This window comes from Scophthalmus maximus, chromosome 17 (assembly GCF_022379125.1).
Source record: "Scophthalmus maximus strain ysfricsl-2021 chromosome 17, ASM2237912v1, whole genome shotgun sequence".
Lineage (NCBI taxonomy): Eukaryota > Metazoa > Chordata > Actinopteri > Pleuronectiformes > Scophthalmidae > Scophthalmus > Scophthalmus maximus.
In genome coordinates this window covers 16,808,230-16,826,227 of record NC_061531.1, presented here as the reverse complement: position 1 = coordinate 16,826,227, position 17,998 = coordinate 16,808,230, and the positions used below count along the sequence as shown (strand labels likewise).

Sequence of the window (17,998 nt, the reverse complement as noted above, 5' to 3'; positions counted from 1 at the left end):
ACACGGAGTCGCAGCTCTGCCGACTGCAAATCCAGTGAATGTTGGTGAAGTCGGGCGTGTTCATCATCACACACACACTTTGCCCTCCTGCTCCACCGTTCTCCCTCCATTTGTCTCTGCTATAGAGGTTATCAACAGTATACCTCAGAAAATAAATGTGCTTTTTCCTTTTTTTCTTTAATTTTTTTTTTTAAAATGGAACCATTGTAAAGTAATGTAATCAATCCAAAAAGTAAGAACTCCTGCTGTGCTTTTTGTTTTTTTAAAACAGTGCAGCTCATGACTGCGTCAGGTTGTGTGTGTAGGAGTGGGGGAGGCCAAGACGGCGACGTAACGTTCCAATTCACATCCAGTAAGATCAACTCAGGAAGTGATATTTACATTCAAAATGAAAACATACATGCATAAACACCGTCATAACTGGTTATGTACGAGTCCGATTGAATTGAATACGTGTAAATGAGTCTGGTGAGTCCATTGGGGGGGGGGCAATCTTTTGGAGTGATCTGTTGCTTCGGCGGTTATGTGTGTTGATTTGTAAACGATGCAGACCCACCACCTTTTATGGATACAGTTGCATATAATGTATGATGTATAGGTAAGAAAAAAATACACAGAAATGTATGGTATCAAAGTCTGGTAGGATGATTTAAATGTTATTATAAGGCTTGAAGCATTATGATGTTGTGGAGACACTTGTCTTCACCGAATCAAAAAACTATGAAGTATAACTCGTGCAAGAGTTATTAATCTAGTGCTATAAAACTTCTCTTGTCATCTGAATAAATGGTCCAATGACAGGCCACTTCCGTTCCCATTCCCCATAGCTGTACAAACCTCTGCTTTAAATTCTATATTTACTGTTATTACCAGTCATATGCTCTTCAATCACTTTTTCTTTCTTTTTGGTTTCAGATTTTTACTGACAAATTTAAAGCTAGATTCTGCAAAGCTTATCAGTGTATAGGATTTTTTTAATCAATCAGGGATGTCTTGCACCGAGCACTGTCGCTGGGTAGATATAATATGAAATTATTAGGTTACGACAGTTAAGGACAAAAAAGAAAAGAAGGAAACAACAGAAATTAAAAACAGTATTTTTTATTTGTTTTCAAAATCAGTCACAAATTGTCTCTGTTTAATGGTAGAAATAAAAGATAGAATTTGTATATCTGTGTCCGTTTTTTTCTTTTTCCAAATGTGTGGCGGCAGTGTGAGAAATATGAAATCTTGACATTTCACTTTGGCAGAAAAGCGAGAGGACATCAATCGCCTGCTGGGCGGGACGCGTCACTGGCAGAGAAGGGGTTTGTTTGTTTGTTTCCTTTTGCCTCGGGGGTGGACGCAGAGGCTGACAAACATGACAGCATGATTTACTGTACGTGTGTGTGTGATGACTCGGATGTCCCCAGCTCAGACTGCACACAGGCACTTCACCAAATTAGAAAGAAAGAAAAAAATAGAATCTGTCAGTTGAACAAGCTCTGGTTTATAAAGAGCTAACAAAAAAAAATAATAATAGAACAATAACGGGAAACATCATTTACCTCCATTCATTGTTGCCGGCGTCTTACTTCCTCCTCTGGTATGAAACTGGAGTTGGAGCTGGCCAGCGTCTTTTGCACACTTTTATCTTTTCCTGTTTTGCTTATCTTTTATGGTTTTCTGTCATTTGTTGGATTAAAAAAAATGTGAAGCATGGTCCGGGAAAGTCTCCAATGAGAAAGAAGCCGGTAGTTATGCATGACGTTAATAGAATTTTGCTTAATGGAAGCCATAATATCAAAGAGCACTAGTTTCTGAAGAAAACGCCTCAGAGTATCTGTGGCATTCACACCAGGTGGCTGAACGTCGGCTGTCGTTGTCGTGATGGCTCTGCTGATTCATGACAACGCAGCCTGGCGGACCGTTTATCATCCTGCAGATTTATGAATCAGACTCATGTGTGAGTCTTCACCACACAGCAACATCATATCCTCAAGGGGGAAAAACAGCTAGGGAAATATGAACAGGTCAACAAACAAAAAAGGGGGATCTCCAGAAGTCATTATTAGATAATGATGAGGTGTTTGCTGTGGTTTTGCAGGTGGTTTACCTGTCGCTCCAAGGAGGCGAAAGACCCCTCATTGACTGTGGTGAATCCATTCAGCAATATTATAGAATAGCACAGTGGTGCTGGGTGCTCTCCGCGTTCCATCCTCTCAGATTTGCAGTTGCTGGGAACTTGAATGACGCCCTGTGAGATATGCGGTAGCGCTGCTCGGGCCTGTTTGCCGGTTGAAACCTGTCCACAGAGTAGATGGTGGTTGGGGGGTTGGGGCTGGTGGTGGCGCTGGGGGAGCAGGGAGCCTCTGGATTCACAAGACATTTCAGCACTCCACATGCGTTGCTGGTCAAAATCCCCAAATCTCAACCTCTCAAATCTGTTGTAATGATTCAATTTTTTGGGGGATTCATTTATGTGGTTACCTGATTTGGATTGCATGTTAAATGCATTATACAGTGGTAATGCAAACATCTACATCATAGATACAAATAAAAAGGATTGATCAAGGATGACAGGATCTATCAGGTGGGCTTTGATAACTTAGATTCTGAAGTAACATCCATTATTGAAACACGGCAAGAGTGTTTAAACAGTGTGAGATTTATTGTAGTATTTTAAAGTTAATGTACCAAATGTGAATAGAAGATGCTTCTGTCCAACTGATTGGCAGGTCATTAAACAACAGACTAATATTATACAACTAAATATTTCATCAATGGGATGCAGACTTTTAAAAAAAATTTTTTTTACCTCTGACAAAACTTTCTATCTGTGAGTTTGATTCAATTCTCAGTTAAAAAAATTTAACTTCATCTAAGCATCTTAAATTTACAACTGTCTTATAACAAAAGCGCTGTGCTTTACGTTTAATCGCATCCATTCATCTTTTTAATCATAATAAGTTTTCCTCCTCAAATTAGATTGAAACACTAACCCTGTGTATTGAGTTACCCCCTGATAACAACTGAATGCAAAATGCCCTCAGGAATGGCAGCAGCCTCATCACATGTCATTTACAGTACAGACGTTGAACATGTGTGAATTCCCTGTCATATGTCGACGGGCATGTTTGTAGTATAACTCCTGGGGAGAACATCTCTCTGTCCACAGAGTTCCCTATTTATCCAGCTGAGGCCAGAGTGTACCTGCAGGCGACACTCACCTTTGGTCCAGTTATCAACAATAGTCAGAACCTTAAAAATACCAGCAGCGGCCCCGCCCACGGGATTGAAACCCGACCAATCGCAGCGCCGCAAACGCGCCTCTAAATTTGATTTGTAAAAAAAATTGACCTTGACAACAGCGAATGGCAGCGACGCGGGGGCGTGGCCAGCGACGAGTTCGGTTGCGCTGTGCGCGGAGCTCATCAACTTTTGCCACAGAGCGGACCGTTGTGCGGCGCGAGCTAGCCCCCAGCGACACAACATCCCCACTGGGACGCCGAGTTGTCGCCGCGCGTGGTGCACCTCTGCCCCCGGACCGAGGGGCTTACGCGACGCGCAAAACACACCGGCACATTCCCGAAGTGACGGGGAGACTCCATTTTTCGTATGCGGCTGCCCGGGCTAGCGGAGAGCTAGCGGCTAGGCTAACTTTCCCCTTGGCTAGGCGGACGGGAGCCGCGGAGCGAGCGAGCCTGCGACAAACTGCCCCCCTCCGACGGAACTTTCGTTGACTGCGAACGAACTCCCAGGTAGGTTCTTTTTCGAGCGCCCCTTGTCCGGCGTGCATCGCTGGGACCCTCGGTACCCGGATCCCGTGAGCCATCGGGGCTGCAGTCATTGGCTCGCGTTAGCCGCGTACAGCTGGTGCTAGCATGTTAGCTCCCTCACTCCTCAGGTGATAGCCACGGCATATTTCGCCCCCCCCCCTTTTACAAGCGCGCATGCTAAGCTACTGTGCCATGGAAGCTTCCAGGCGCGTCCCTCCTAACTTACACATCCCGCCATGATTTACGTGTGACAGTAAGGCGAAAGTAGACTTTGCAACGACCCAAGCAAGTGCGTAGGTCACTTTGTGCGATTTTGTCATTCCCACAGCTGGAGCTGCAGCACCGTTCAACTACTAGATGATGATGATGGTTTGTTGTTGTTGTTGTCATAGCGTTACTCTGCCCCCTGCGATTGCAGCATGCTGATGGTGGGAGGCAATGGACGGAGGCACTAGAATGAGTGTGAAGGAGCTGTGTGCTACCGATGACCTGGCCACCGGCTTGGTGCTGGACCCCCTGCTGGGCTTCACCACCCACAAAATGAACATCAGGTAACTCTCAGCCCTCGCGGTGACGTCGGTGTCACGTCGACTCGGCATTAACGTGATCACTTTTTGGTTTTTTGGTTTCCACATCAGTGCTGTGCTCTGCCTGTGCACGCGCTTACAGGTGGATTTACAGTTGTTTTAGACGACCTCAGTCTGAGGCGGGTGTACCTATTAAACTGCCCACTGCTAGTATGTTTGCTGGTACGTGTGTGAGCATGTCACGACACCAATAATTGCTAGTAAAAGTCAGAAGGAGAGCATCAGCAAACTGTTAACCCTTTACGAAATTATTTTGGTACGTAATGTCACGTGTCCCTCCCTGGTCATCGCCTGGAAACCAGCTCTGCACATTACACGTGCTGCATTGGCTATTGTAATCTTAACTTTGGGGAAAATGCAGTCTAACTTGTTGACTCATCCTTTAAGTTTGTTGTGACTGACGCTTCTGTTTCCGATACACTGTGGCCACATGCCAGTGGATTTTCTGTGGAGGGAGATGTCTTCGGTTTTACTGCTACTACTTATTCTACTACTGTAATAATAAACATCTTCTATTGTGAGTAATATTTGTTAATAGAGCTGTTCATTTGAAGAAAATGTTATTCAATCAAAATGACGTCTCTGTCTTACGTGAGAGCAATGAACGCAGAAATGTTTTGCCGATTTAAAGCATACAGGATGATGTAGTGTCCCAAATTTGATTTATCTATAATTTAGGGTTAAAAATCATTTTCCACAACCACCTTGTTTAGAATTTTTTCACGTGATGGTTTCTGCTCTTCCCGTGTTTCATTATTTGCTTTTTTTCTCCTCTTCAGTCCCCAACCAGTGATCCGGCGGTGGGGCAACCTCAAAGAGACCCTGTTGCGATTTCAGCGTACGCACGACTTCAATGCCACGTTTGAGGCACTGACGGTGGGCGAACTGGCTGGTGACTACTTCAGTGCTTTGGGAAACCATCGACAGGAACTGCTGAGACAACATGTAGGCTCACGTTTAAACTTACAAATCAGTATAAATATAAACATTTTAAAATGTATCACGACATTTGTGCTTGTCTCTCTTAATGTTTGTGCTGGGTTCATAGGAATTCCTGAATTAGTCACTTGAACGTTAGAACACGATCTAAACCATCTGTGATGTCTGCAGGTGTATCGCTACCTCAGTGCCTTCCTGTTGGATAGCGGCGTGAAAATCGAGTCCTGCGAAAGATACTCATCAGAGACCAACGGGGCAAAGATAACTTCAACGAGGCAATGGTAATCACGCAGAGTTTTAACATTGCTTTTGGCAGCATGTGACTGACTAACAGCTGCTGCTGTCACAGCAGTGTGTCCTGGGTGTGTGTGTTCAAAAAAAATTGTAGATAAGTGACGCTCGAATTGTTTGCCCGCAGGTTTGCAGGAGAGCGGGTGGAGGTCCTGCTGGGATGCATAGCAGAACTGAGCCCCACCGACAGCGCTGTGCTGAGGGCAGGAGTCAACGACTTCAGCGTGATGTATTCCACGCGCAAACGCTGTGCTCAGCTCTGGCTTGGACCTGCAGCTTTCATTAACCATGGTGAGTTTGTCTGCATCCATGACTCTTTCTTTCCCAGTGTACATACACACACCCACGCATGCACGCACACCAGCTCAAAATGTACACAGCTGATAGGAGTGCTCGTATGTGAATTTCCTCAGCTGAACTTTTTACCAGTAGTACACTTTTAAAGGTCAGCTGATAAATCCAATTTTAATTGTATATTTTATATTTTCTTTCAATTGATATGGTCAACTATTACTGACGATGCTATTACGTCATATAAACACTGCACAATTTTTTTACATTTATCCTAGAAAAAGGGCTAAAAAATAGAATTATTTGTGTAAAAATATTTGTTAATCATCTCCTACCTGACCTTTGCCTCAACCTTTTCTTTTACTGTAATTGTTACAGTTTCCAGCAGCAGTTTTGGGAAAAAATCTGCTTTCCATAGATAAACAAATATGTTGTGTAATTTACACTAAAAACACAGATTCATCATGAACTTGTTTTGCATTCACCACAGAGAAAATGTGTGATTCGTGTGTTTCAAGGGTGCTAGAAGAGTTTTTTTTGTTTGTGGCCATGACTGAATCTGAATAATAAATATAGTCACAAATTAAATATTGCCCAGTGTAGAACTGAAATGATTAGTTGATCAACAGGTTGTTCATCAAAACAGGAGGTTGTTTGGCAGTAATTTGATTGTTGCTTAGTAATAAAAAAATAAAAGTACACCAATGCCAGCTTCTAAAATTGCTGGTTATAGGCCATGTGTCAGTCAGTGACGTGAACCTTTTTGAAATTTGAGTTAATTCTTCCCGCCGCTCAGAGGGCAGTTTTTTGTGACAGGATGTTTCAATAATGTTAGAGAGTTAATCAGCTTAGCCTTTGCAAAAATTAATTCAGTACTTGGCAGCGGATCGAGAAAAGGCTGAGTCCTTCATTCGTTGCTTTGAATGAAGCCGTTAATTTGAATTAACTGAAAAGTCTTTTGCTCTTCGTTTGTCTCCCTTTGTTTGTCTGTCTGGGCTGAAGACTGCAAACCAAACTGCAAGGTAACCAGCATTATTCATTTGCCATGTGCACTAAATTTGTTTTTGATGTATCACTCTGAGGAATGCTTACATGTTATTAGATTTATGTAATAACTGTATTTTAGAAACAGAATCAGCTCTTCCATTGTGCTTCCTAACTGCTCTGTTCTTGTATCCCATGGGTGAACCAACCTGTCTTTGTCTTTTGCTCTGTTTTTTTCTCCCACCCAGTTTCTCCCTGGTGAGAAGAATATCGCCTGTGTTGAAGTGATACGACCAATCTCACCCGGGGAAGAGATCACGTGTTACTATGGTGCCAGCTTTTTTGGTGAAGGCAATGAAATGTGTGAATGCCGCACCTGTGAGAGGTGTGTCCATCATCCGATCAGACGTTGTCTTTACTAAAGCTTTGTTTTTGCAAAAATACTGAAGATGTCTCTTCGTCAAAAAATTGCTACTTTTAGAAAATAAAAGTTTGCTCTTTTCGTTTGTTCTTCAGGAACGGAGAGGGTCACTTCAGACACAAAGGGAAACAGCCTGAATGTGAGGAAACAAAGGACGCCGTGGGCCAGAAATACCGCCTGAGAGAGCGATATCTCCGTCACCACAGAGAGAAGGGTCACCTTCCTACAAGGCCGGTCATACCAGGAATACACTCAGGTATCTTTAAAGGTAAACTGTTTACGATTATCTTCCTCAAATCAGTCACTGATGATAAATAAAGCAAAAAAGTAATTACAGGACGGCATTGATTAAATTACTCTCAAGTTCCCTTTGATTACTTGGACAGCTGACTAATTCAAACACAAAATAAATAGGTGGATACATTACTTCACCCTCAAATTCAAAGTGTTGAGAACAATCAGCTTGTTCATAAAGGTCCACTCAGTTCAATTTTCTGTGGAGACGTCAGGCAAAAGTTTGTGTAGAAGTTTAAGATATCAATGTCCAAGATAAATGGTCACTTAAAGTTTTCATATATTAAATATTACAATCCTTCATAATTGCAGAAAATACTTTGTACACATCATAGAATTGAGGTTAAAAAAATCCACAGCACATCATCTCCTGCAGAAAAATCATTATAGTCCACTGGACATCTGTACAGTGTTTACACCAGAAACCAGATCAGTTAAGTCAGTCAGCTGTTAATAAACAACTTTGTCCCACTCATTGGAAACAGATGGGAGCTCAGAGTAGCCTTGTAATTAACAATGAATGCAATCATCCAGAACCTGTCCAAATACACGTTTGAAATATGATCTGAACTGTGGCACACTGAGCTCTATTATGAAAAAAAAATGTGTTGCTCCTGTACGACCAAAGACTCAATACAGTATGGACTCTGCAAACATTTTAATATTGATTTACTTTAAAATGACTATGCACATTGATTAACATATGTACTTAAGTCCATTATGTAAATGTTGCCATGTATGCTAGTTTTAATCTTCAGCTCCTGGCAGGTTAATGGTAAAAAAATCTCTTTTGATTTTGTTCTAATCTGTTTGGTAATAATTAGCCTCCATATCCTTATACAGCCATAGCAAAACAAACAAAGTTACCATTTAGAATTTAAGACAATTAGGTGACTTCAAACTGTTTGGTTAAACTGAAGTAGTTTTTATTGGATTTCTTTAGTTATTAATTAATAAATGCATTACAGCAGCTACTGTTGCTGTGATTAAATTACTGAGTCTTTTGAGGAGCCAGTTTGAAGGGAGAATACGCAACAGGAGGAGTTTTTCACGCAACATGAGAGCTATTTTTTGACGTAATATATGCAGAAACAGGAAGGAGCACTTGTTTTGCTACAAGCTTTATCTACTGTAAGTCTGTCTATCAGGCCATTTCCAGTTGTGTCTAAATTGATATTGAAAGTTTCAGTAATGTAATGTTTTCCTGCTAAACGAAACCTGACCCCAAATATAAACTGATATGGTAGAATCGTACCTTTTGTAATACATCACAGTGCTGCTGTAATCTATTCTCCCCCAGTAGACCTGCTTGGTTGCTTCCTTATTAGGAAAAATAAGCTTAACTTTTACTGGCACCTTGTCGAACATCTCATGCTCCGTTAGCACCAAAGGCTACCTTGGCATCTTCGTTGCAGTAATTTGCTGAAAGGATAGAAAATTATTTGAAGCTATTTAATGAACTGGCTACTTCAATCCAAGCTGTTCACTCAATAGCATGCTAATGACTAAGTTGTTGTAAATAGTTTTTTTTTGTTAATGTTTAAATAGATATATTCATGCACTGCTTACATGCTTATGTGTAAAGCAGCTTCAAGTTCATCTACTCTTTTTTTTTTGTCGTCTTTCTTTCGTAGCCATCCCCTCAAGGAATTCCTTCACCCAGCAGATGAGGAGAAACGCCCTGAAGAACAGAAAATTGAGTCAAACAAAGAAGTGGAGACGAGCGAAACAGAGACGGTCGGGGAAGTGCCCGTTGAAATCCTCCACAGTCAAACAGTGTCGGACAGTTGCGCTTTTGTCCCAAGTTCCACTGAGGGACCTCAGAATCCGAGTGCGGCGCCACTCGGTGGATTTCTTACTCAACTGTAAGGATCCGAAAAGCAAAGAGAGGGCCGTGCTGCAAAAGCTGGAGGAAGTGAAGCCAGAAGATAACGGGCTGAACGAACTGAATTCCACCAGTGTTGAAAACAACAGCAGCGAGGTCAGCTTGAAGCCTTTCACTCTAAATTCCTCAATGTCGGATCAGCAGAAAAGTAGACCTGCGGTAAACAACGCAGGTCTAAATGGGAACTCTGTTAAAGTGGTGGACACGAGGGCCGTCCACACGAGGACCTCGTCGAGAACAAGGAGTATGGTTCACGCCATGCATGCACATCAAACTGGGCCCAGCAACACGGATAACACTACGACTGTGTCTAACCCTGTTGAGTCTGACAAAACCTGCAGTGCAATAAAACAAGAGAGGATTGAAAAGGCAATCGCAGAAAGTCAAAGCAACAAGTGCAGCGGCGGCGAATCCTGCGCCGTCGATGCGGCTCAAAGTCCAGCTGCTGAGCAAACCATGCAAAAGACCATCAGTGCAACGTCTCTATTAGAAGTGTGTCAGAGTGTCACGGGTGGATCGAAGAAAGCTCGGGACAATCCACTGAAATCACTGAAGCAATACCTTACTGTCAACCTAACAAGGTTATCAGTGTCACAAAGTGTAGAAGCAGAAAAGAAGCCTGAAGATAGGACAGCGAGAACGGAGATGAGAGGAAGGAGCAGGCAGAGCCAGTGTCCTAGACCAGCGACTCTGACAGTACAGCCAGAGAGAAGAGTGTCCAGGTCTCAGCAGAATCAGGGAGAGGCATCAGAGGTCTGCACAGCTGAAGGTAACAGAGGGGTGAGGGAAATGTATTTTAAGGCCACCGATAGAATTAACCTTAGGAAGCGACATGCGAGTGAAACTGTGGGTGATACATGCCACAGCGAGAAAAGGGGGAACGACAAAGTTATTGAAATACAAATGGTGTCGGAAGAAGAAAAGTTTTGTGTACCAAAAGAGCAGCAGGACATTGTGAAAGGCAAAATTGTAGGGGAGAAAGAAAAGAGAAATACCCCAGCTACGGTTCAGGAATGTGAAAGTATCAGAGTCCTGGACGAAGTGAAAGAGTCTGAATGTAAAACAGTGTCCAGTGAGAAAATTACGGATCAAAATAACGTCCAGTGTGTTAAAAATATGATTCAGGACGCATGTACAGAGGAGGGAGTTGGTAAACTCTCAGAACAATTGGAAAGTAGCGTGAGTAAACATCCGCCAAGCAGGCAAAAAGATGTTGTCATAAAGCAGGCAAAGGTTCTGCTGTCCGATATTTTAAGAAGAGATAAACCCTCAGTAGGTAAGAGTTTACAGGAAGATACTGTAGGAAGAAGGTTATCTATGCGAACCTCTAAAGCAACGGAAAGTGTCGAGGGGGAAGTAGGACAGAGAGAAATAAATGGCGTGATAAGACGAAAGATGAGGCCTAGAGCAGCGAAAACGAAAGCAGAAGATAAACAAAACACCAAGGGACACTTAGGCAAAGAAGTTCCGGTTACAATAAAAACTGAGTGGATCGAGGATAGTTTGCATCTTCAGTCGACACAGAGGCATGATGACCCACTGGCCACCTGCCTCGGCCCACTACCTCATAAGTCACTAGTTTCAGCGAAAGCTGCAAATAACGTGCATCCAGAAGCCAACTCACAGGCACACATACAGTCCAACATACCTCTGAAGAAACGTACGTTTCGCAGCTCTGTGGAAATGCACCCCGAACAGGGTTTGAATTCTGCTTCCGATCAGGCTTCTAATGAAGCCACTGAGTTGAATTTGTCTGCAGTTCTGAGGCAGAACTTGACCCCGTGTTCGGGCGAGAGTATCAAAGTTAAAAGAGAGACTAAGAGAAGATTAAGAAGCACGGAACTCCAGAAGTTAGACGCCAAAATCCTCACAAAACAAAGCTCATTGAACAGAGTGCTGCGCCCCAGAGCTAATGAAATTCAGCGAGGCTATTTATCGAGGAAGGTCCGAAGGTGTAAACTTGAGAGGCAAGACGATGACATCGACAGAGCTCAGGCACTAGAGAGTTATAAACTTGCTGAGGACAAACAATCTGAATATCCTCCTAAGATCCAAGAGCATTGCGGTAAAATGAGAACTTCACAGAGATTTCTAAAGAAAGATGAGGGGGAAACATTTATCCAACAGAGTGATCCGGAGGATACGAAGCCTGGCCTTAATTTTAAGATTCGTTTCAAAAGGAGAAGAGGGAGAGTATGGGAGATGCAAAGTGCAGGACTTGAAAATATTGCATTAAAACCAGAAAGGGGAGACGAGTTGGTGACATGCGATCCTTTCAAAGCCATCATGGATTCTGTAACAGTTTTAAACATGGAGATGGAGGCAGCACAGGCCCATGTACAGGCGAGTAAGAAGTCAAAAAGCAGATTGCACCGTTTGAAAAGAAGAGGCCAGAGGTTGTGTGCAAGGCAACCTGAAAACGTTCCCTCAGAAGCAAAATTAGAGAAAGACCAAGACCTTGAAAGTGCAGAAAATGCACGTGAAACCAGTGTACAGACTGGTGACGAAGTCAAAACCAAACCAAAGCTTGATGAGGGGCTCCTGGCTGGAGTCAAGCAGCTGCCTGAAAAAAATGAGTGTCAGGAAATTGACAGGAAGACTTTGTTAGGTGAAGTTCTTGAAACAAAAGTTGAAGATCGTTTTGTGAGGAATTGCTGCTTGTTTGAAAATGGGTCACAACAGAAACAGGAGCCAGAATTTGATTCAAATGGTCTTTCGTTACCAACAATCAAGCTACGCAGAAAGACAGAGGATATTTGGGAGGTGGACAGCAAAGAGGAGCTTTTACAGGCAGCAGAGCTTAAAGTCGAGCCCAAAGTTGAGAAAGAGACGAAGGGTCACGTTTTAGGGAACCAAAAGAAAGAATGTTTTGAGTTAGGCAAGTTTAAAGTAGAGTGCCCATCCTCTCAGAGACCGAACAACTCAGCCCTTATGAAAACAGAACCGCCACCATTCTCCTTATCTCTGTCACCACTGTCCCTGTCCTCCCCACTTAATGACAATAAAAATGAAAATATATTCTCGGAGGCAGATAAAATCAGTGAAAGGCCAGAGATCAACAGTGGTGGAAGGAAACAGAGGCACAAAATGGAGAGAACGCGCAAGTGTGGGCCTCTTGAAACACCCACCACTTGTCTTAGTCACACTCTCCAGCAAATTGACAACAGTCTCTCCCGGCTCTCCGAAGGCTTATGTTCATCTCACACTTTGGAAAAGCCAACGACCAGTTCCAACGCTTCGTGCTCCGTCATCCAGCCCCCGTCCCAGTTTCCTCCGTTCACGACTGCAGATAACATGCTCTCCAGTGACCCCAGCTTCACGAACTGCTGCGACGATTTACTGGACTTTCAGTGTCTCAACTTTGAAGGGTATTATCAGCCGCAGAACATCCTTCCATCTTCTCCCTCCGATCTGTGTTCACTGGATCCACCCACAGATCCCTTCAGCAGTCCCCTCTCCCACAGCCCGTCTGATACGTGGACCACTGAGACGCCGTACCTTGGCCCTCCCAGTCCAGGAAATAACTTCACCAGTGAGGATCTGCAGTTTTTTCCAGGGCTAATTTCTTCCAAAGTTGACTCTGTTCCCCTGGAATGTGAAGTGAAGGATACCTCCATGAACAGAAACCCTCCCAATCCCAGCTTTAGTTTCTCAGCTCTTAACAACGACTTTATTGTTAAGGATCGAAGCACGAGTAAAAATCTAGGAATGAGGCTGTCCAAAGAAGACTTCAAAACTCAGTCTTTGTCTGCAGTCGGCAAGCCCCGGTTGTTTAGTGCAACATCATCCTCTGTTACAGCTCAATATCCTGTTACTTTAACGCAGCCCTCCGTGTACGGCAAGCCGAACGCCATGCAGTCAAAAGGTCAGACTCCCCTTAAAACCCAGGGCCCCTTTCATCGTATGGCCATGCCTAGTAAACCTCAGTCCTTTTCAAGTAGTAGTCAGCCAAACACAGTTAGAGGAGTGTCCCAGAGTTACTTGACAAAGTCTGTTCCATCACCTCAAATGTCCAACAAACTCCTATCGCCTCAGCTCTTCACTGTGAAAAATCCCAATCCTCCAGACAATCCATTCAACTTCCACGAGAAAACCTCTTCAGTTATTCACAGGGTGCTCAAGTTTCAGGGGGGCAACCCGAGTCAGAATTTGTACAGTGCACCTTGTAAAGACACCATGGCTGCTGGCAGCCCGACCATTGCGTCCAGAACACTCGGTACAAAATCAAGTGCAATAGAGAAAACCCATCAGAGTCAGAAACTTGGTTTCAGTACAGACGGCCATCACAAGGGTGGCATGTCTGTTCATGGTTTTGGAAAAGATGTCAGCCATCTTGTTTCCTCCGGCAACCCCAACAGGTCCAGCCCACATTTCCACAAAGCAAATGCCTCTTTTTCTCAGTCTTTTAGTAAAAGTAAGATGTCATCTGATAAACATGAAACCGGAGAAACCAACACGGCGTACAAAAACTTTTCGGCGATGCCGCGGCCCTTCTTCTTTCCGAGCAAAGTGTCCGACAGTCATTCATCACAACAGGACAAGAGTTTTAGACACGATAAATCCACTCTGTCCAACTCAGACAAACACCAGCCGTGTTACACTCAGCAAGACCCGTTTGATTTCAGCTTTGGCTCGTCCCCCTCGCCCATGCCTCAGCACAACAGCACCCAAGCGATCCACAGTACGCCGCCTGGTACGCCAGCACCAGCACACAAGAGCCAGTCCTCGGCCTCCTCAGCCTCTTTCCCCTACGGCTGTCAAGGTCCTCCTTACGTATTGAACTTCAGCGGCGACCATTCATTGACCCTGGGTCTCAGGGATGGGGTCGACGGTTACCCAGGACTCGGCTCGACGAACTACACCTACCATTGCTTGATGGAACCTTCGGGCACACAGGGGCGGCTGGTTCTTGAGCCCTGTGGGCCGCAGCTTTCTAACCCAGCGTCTTTTTCCTTGGGTGGATTTTCAGGGCACAAAGGTCAGGACGAACATTGCCGGAAGGACATGCAGCAGCAGTTCCAGCCTGGGGAACACCAAGGTGCACCACACTACGGATCTGTTCCAACGTCTCACTCCATGGGTGCCACGAAACCCAAGCGCGTGAGGTTGGTGGTGACAGACGGCACAGTAGACTTAGATCTCCAGTACTCGGACTGATTTATACCCCGTGGAGTCATTGCATACACTTGGATCTTTTTGCTCAAAGATGTTTTTTGTAAACATGGTTAATTCATTGTCTACCAGTTATTAAAGCCCACTGATTGACATTTTTCTAAATCATTATTTTGATGGACTGTTAATCTTTGAATGACTTGTACAGGGTTTTATGTAAAGCTGATGTTTTAGCTACCGTATGAGTTTTTAAAAATGACAACAGCCTCTACATATTTGCTGACAATACCAAATTCAAGAAAACAAAGCAGTAAGTATATTTGCGACGAGGAGTTTGTTCCTCGTGGCCCTGTAAAACACTGAACGCCCTCTTACTGTACTGTAACATAGTTGTATGAATCTTTCTGTACCGCGTACGGCCGTAGAGACGACAGCGCCGCCGTTAGCTGCTGGTGCTCGTGTTGGTGGGTTTTAAACAAAAAAGGCAGCTTTGTGCCGCAAGTCTTTGATATGTTTTCGTGACTTCTTGAAGTACCTGTTTGAAACAGTCCACCCTCGTTTTTTAATCGCCCACATTAGGATCTTTTTCTCACTTTGTGTGTGTGTTAAAAGTCCGTGCGAGCGCGTGCATGCATTGGGCAGGCCGGTCGTGAGGGATCAAAGTATGGTGTGTTTTCGCACCCGAAAGCGCGACGCTTGCCCTGCCAGATTTACGTTAGGTCGTTAGTCTTTAGTGCAAATATGAAAGGTTCGTGCATGAACAGTGTAAAGTAAAGACCTAAAAGAATATATATTCTAAACACTTCTGGGGTGAAGACGTGTGATGTGATGTTTTTTTTCACAGCTGCTCTGGACAACTGCAAGAAATTGTTTATTTTTATTTTTTATTATTTTATGTTTATTTTCTCAGGCCAGTTGTGCTTAATGGATTGAGGGATAGTACAATAGAGCCATTTGGTATTACATCATGAAAAGTGACAATCTTCTCGCAGAGTAACTCACTTTTGCCATTTATTTGTCGTCGTTTTTCCAGGAAAGAGCAGGAGAATTAGTCTTGCGACACATTCACAGGTGTTTATATTGTAACCATAGTTATTTCCACGTTCTTCTGTTCTGTACGTCGAACCCGTTCAACGTCGATGGGCGGGAGTGTTCCGTGTGACTGCACAGCCTTACATTACTTACCCTGAAAATGTACTGTCTCCATATGGAAAGGCCAATTATTTATTTTAATATCCTCATTCTTGAAATGGTGCTTAATGTAATTTATATTTCACATTGATTGTTCAAAAAATATTACATGTTTTTATTATAATTTAATGGGACAAAATAATGAACTAAATATTTACATTGACTATTTAATTTCAAAGCCTTTGACATCCAGTGTTTTTTTTCCAGTTGTTACAGGTAAAACTTTCGCTGTCCTCTTTTCTAATTGGCAGGTAGTCTTACTGAAAGTCTGCTGTAGAAATGTACAAATGTAGCCTATATCATTAAAGACACTTAATTCGTTTTTGTATTTTCTCTTTTTACTATTTTTTTAAATGTTTTTGTTTAATTGTAGGAGGCATAATCAATTTGTTTAACCTTACCATCCCATGAGAGAATGGAAAATTTAATGCAATGATTTCTTCTCAGTCTGTTGATTATTAATCTACTAATTCTTCCAGCTCAAATCAAAACATTACATTACATTCATTTCACAAGAAGCTAAACGCTGGAGATTCTTTTTCATTTGTTCTTTAGTTTAAATTGTCTCTTGCAATTCCACCTGTCTTTAGTTTATGAAACCATTAAAACACAGTAAGTACATTTTTACTTGAGCGCTGAACTTAAGTTCAGGAAATCGAAATCGACTAATAAATGATGGTGTAATATTACAGATAAGCTTCCGAGCAGTTTAAACATTTGTTAAAATTTCACCCCATCTTTACCAGTTGCAACATCACGGCTTACACGGAAATGCAGCCATAGATATAATGTAGTAAAATATGATTATGCAATTGACCTTTCTGCATAATGAGCACTTTTGATATATCTTGAATGCACGATTTGTCTTTCAACAGTATTTCTGCGCTGTGGTATTGATGTTCCTACTCAGGAAAAATATTGAGAAAATTACGCAATCCCTTTCCAAACTTGAAGCAAACGTTCATTCTCCTGCTTCAGTGCTCAGCTTTCACCTCAATTCCTCTCAACCTGTGCTTTCATCCAAGTTGTTGATCGACTTCTTCTTTTTCGCCTCCATCCCCTCCTCCTCTTCCTCCAGCTCATGACCCACTTCTGCTTTTTCGTTTTAGCTCTCGGTAGCAGCCGAGCAGTTAATTTTGATGCCAAGTATAACAGTTTTCTCATAATGAGGACGGAAAGAAATGGATGGGGAGATTATCCATTATAGCGGTAATGGAATGGGTGTCTTGGACTTGGTCCAATTAAAGGGGCAGAGAAATAAGGGGAAATAAAGGGGCTGTGGGGGGTAAGAGTGAAAAATATTAATATCAAAACCAAAGAACATAAAGGCATTCTTGTTTGATTTATGCACACACTGAAAGTGATTCCATTTTATTTGCAGCAAATTTTCAAAACAGAACTTTTTTATAAAGTGGTGGAAAAATACTCAGATCCTTAAATGTACCAATATACTCATGAAAATAATCCATTACAGTAGAAATGCTGGTTCTGCAGAGTTCAACTGCCGTGTGACTGGTATATTATTATTTTATGACATTATGATGGCGGTGGTCGAGGCAGGTGGACGTCCCCCCTGAGTCTGGTTCTGATAGAGGTTTCATCCTGTAAACTTTTCACTAATCTTTTTTGGTTTAACTGAGTTTAAACCTTTTGTGCCAAATCAATTTAAAAAAAATTAAAACCATCTGATACGTTTGGATGGAAAAAAGGTCGGAAACCTCTGATTTAATCCGTTCCAGTATGTTTCTATTTCATTATCTTATCATATGTTTTTGTTTGTGTCATGTAAAATGATTGGGTTAAAAGTAACCATAGTTGCAACGAACGTCAAAATAACCGGAATTAAAAGAAGAATATCTCCCTGTGACGTGTGGTGGAGCAGAAGTGTAGCATGAAATGGAAACACTCAGCCCTTAATGCTTTTAATTTAATCTGTGCAGTGCAGTGTGAGACAAAACGCAGGGGTGATTCCACTTTTGTGCCACATGGAATATTTTCCATGCATTTTAATGCTCATAGGTTTCCACCTTTTAATTATTTACTGCCCCCGCTCTTCATCCTGCTCTCTCGTGTGAGTGCCATTAAACCCTTTAACTACATGCATGTATGGCAGCCGCGTGGCATGACTCCTAGTTCCCCACGTTCAGCACTCGGGGGATTATAATCCGTCATGGGATTGTTGTGGCCTTTGGGAAATGGCTGACAGTGCTGGGAGTGTAGTGTAGAGTGTCTTGGAAGGAAAGCA

The 17,998-nt window shown here is 42.8% G+C and overlaps 1 protein-coding gene and 1 long non-coding RNA gene across 7 annotated transcripts; one reads left to right on the top strand and one right to left on the bottom strand.

Annotated features, from left to right (window-relative positions):
• Positions 1–1,085: 1,085 nt before the first annotated feature.
• LOC118289520 lies at positions 1,086–3,187 on the bottom strand. 2 transcript variants are annotated; one of them, XR_004786083.2, is made up of 3 exons: positions 2,096–3,187; positions 1,548–1,994; positions 1,086–1,431 (listed from the first exon to the last, which is right to left on the bottom strand). It is a non-coding gene; the product is annotated as an uncharacterized LOC118289520 (long non-coding RNA). The 2 variants fall into 2 exon arrangements; XR_004786082.2 differs by having other exon boundaries at positions 1,548–3,187.
• Positions 3,188–3,421: 234 nt separating this feature from the next.
• kmt5c (lysine methyltransferase 5C) lies at positions 3,422–16,074 on the top strand. Of its 5 annotated transcripts, none has more exons than XM_035616596.2 (10): positions 3,422–3,740; positions 4,177–4,309; positions 5,125–5,290; positions 5,456–5,565; positions 5,703–5,866; positions 6,869–6,888; positions 7,099–7,235; positions 7,367–7,539; positions 9,200–10,219; positions 14,420–16,074. In XM_035616596.2, the coding sequence occupies exons 2-10, from the start codon at positions 4,197–4,199 to the stop codon at positions 14,605–14,607; spliced, it is 2,091 nt and encodes a 696-aa protein (XP_035472489.2). In that variant the 5' UTR covers positions 3,422–3,740; positions 4,177–4,196; the 3' UTR covers positions 14,608–16,074. The 5 variants fall into 5 exon arrangements, with proteins under 5 accessions (XP_035472489.2, XP_035472488.2, XP_035472487.2 ...); XM_035616595.2 differs by having other exon boundaries at positions 3,427–3,740; positions 9,200–13,724; positions 13,770–16,074; XM_035616594.2 differs by having other exon boundaries at positions 3,428–3,740; positions 7,367–7,527; positions 9,200–16,074.
• Positions 16,075–17,998: the final 1,924 nt, after the last annotated feature.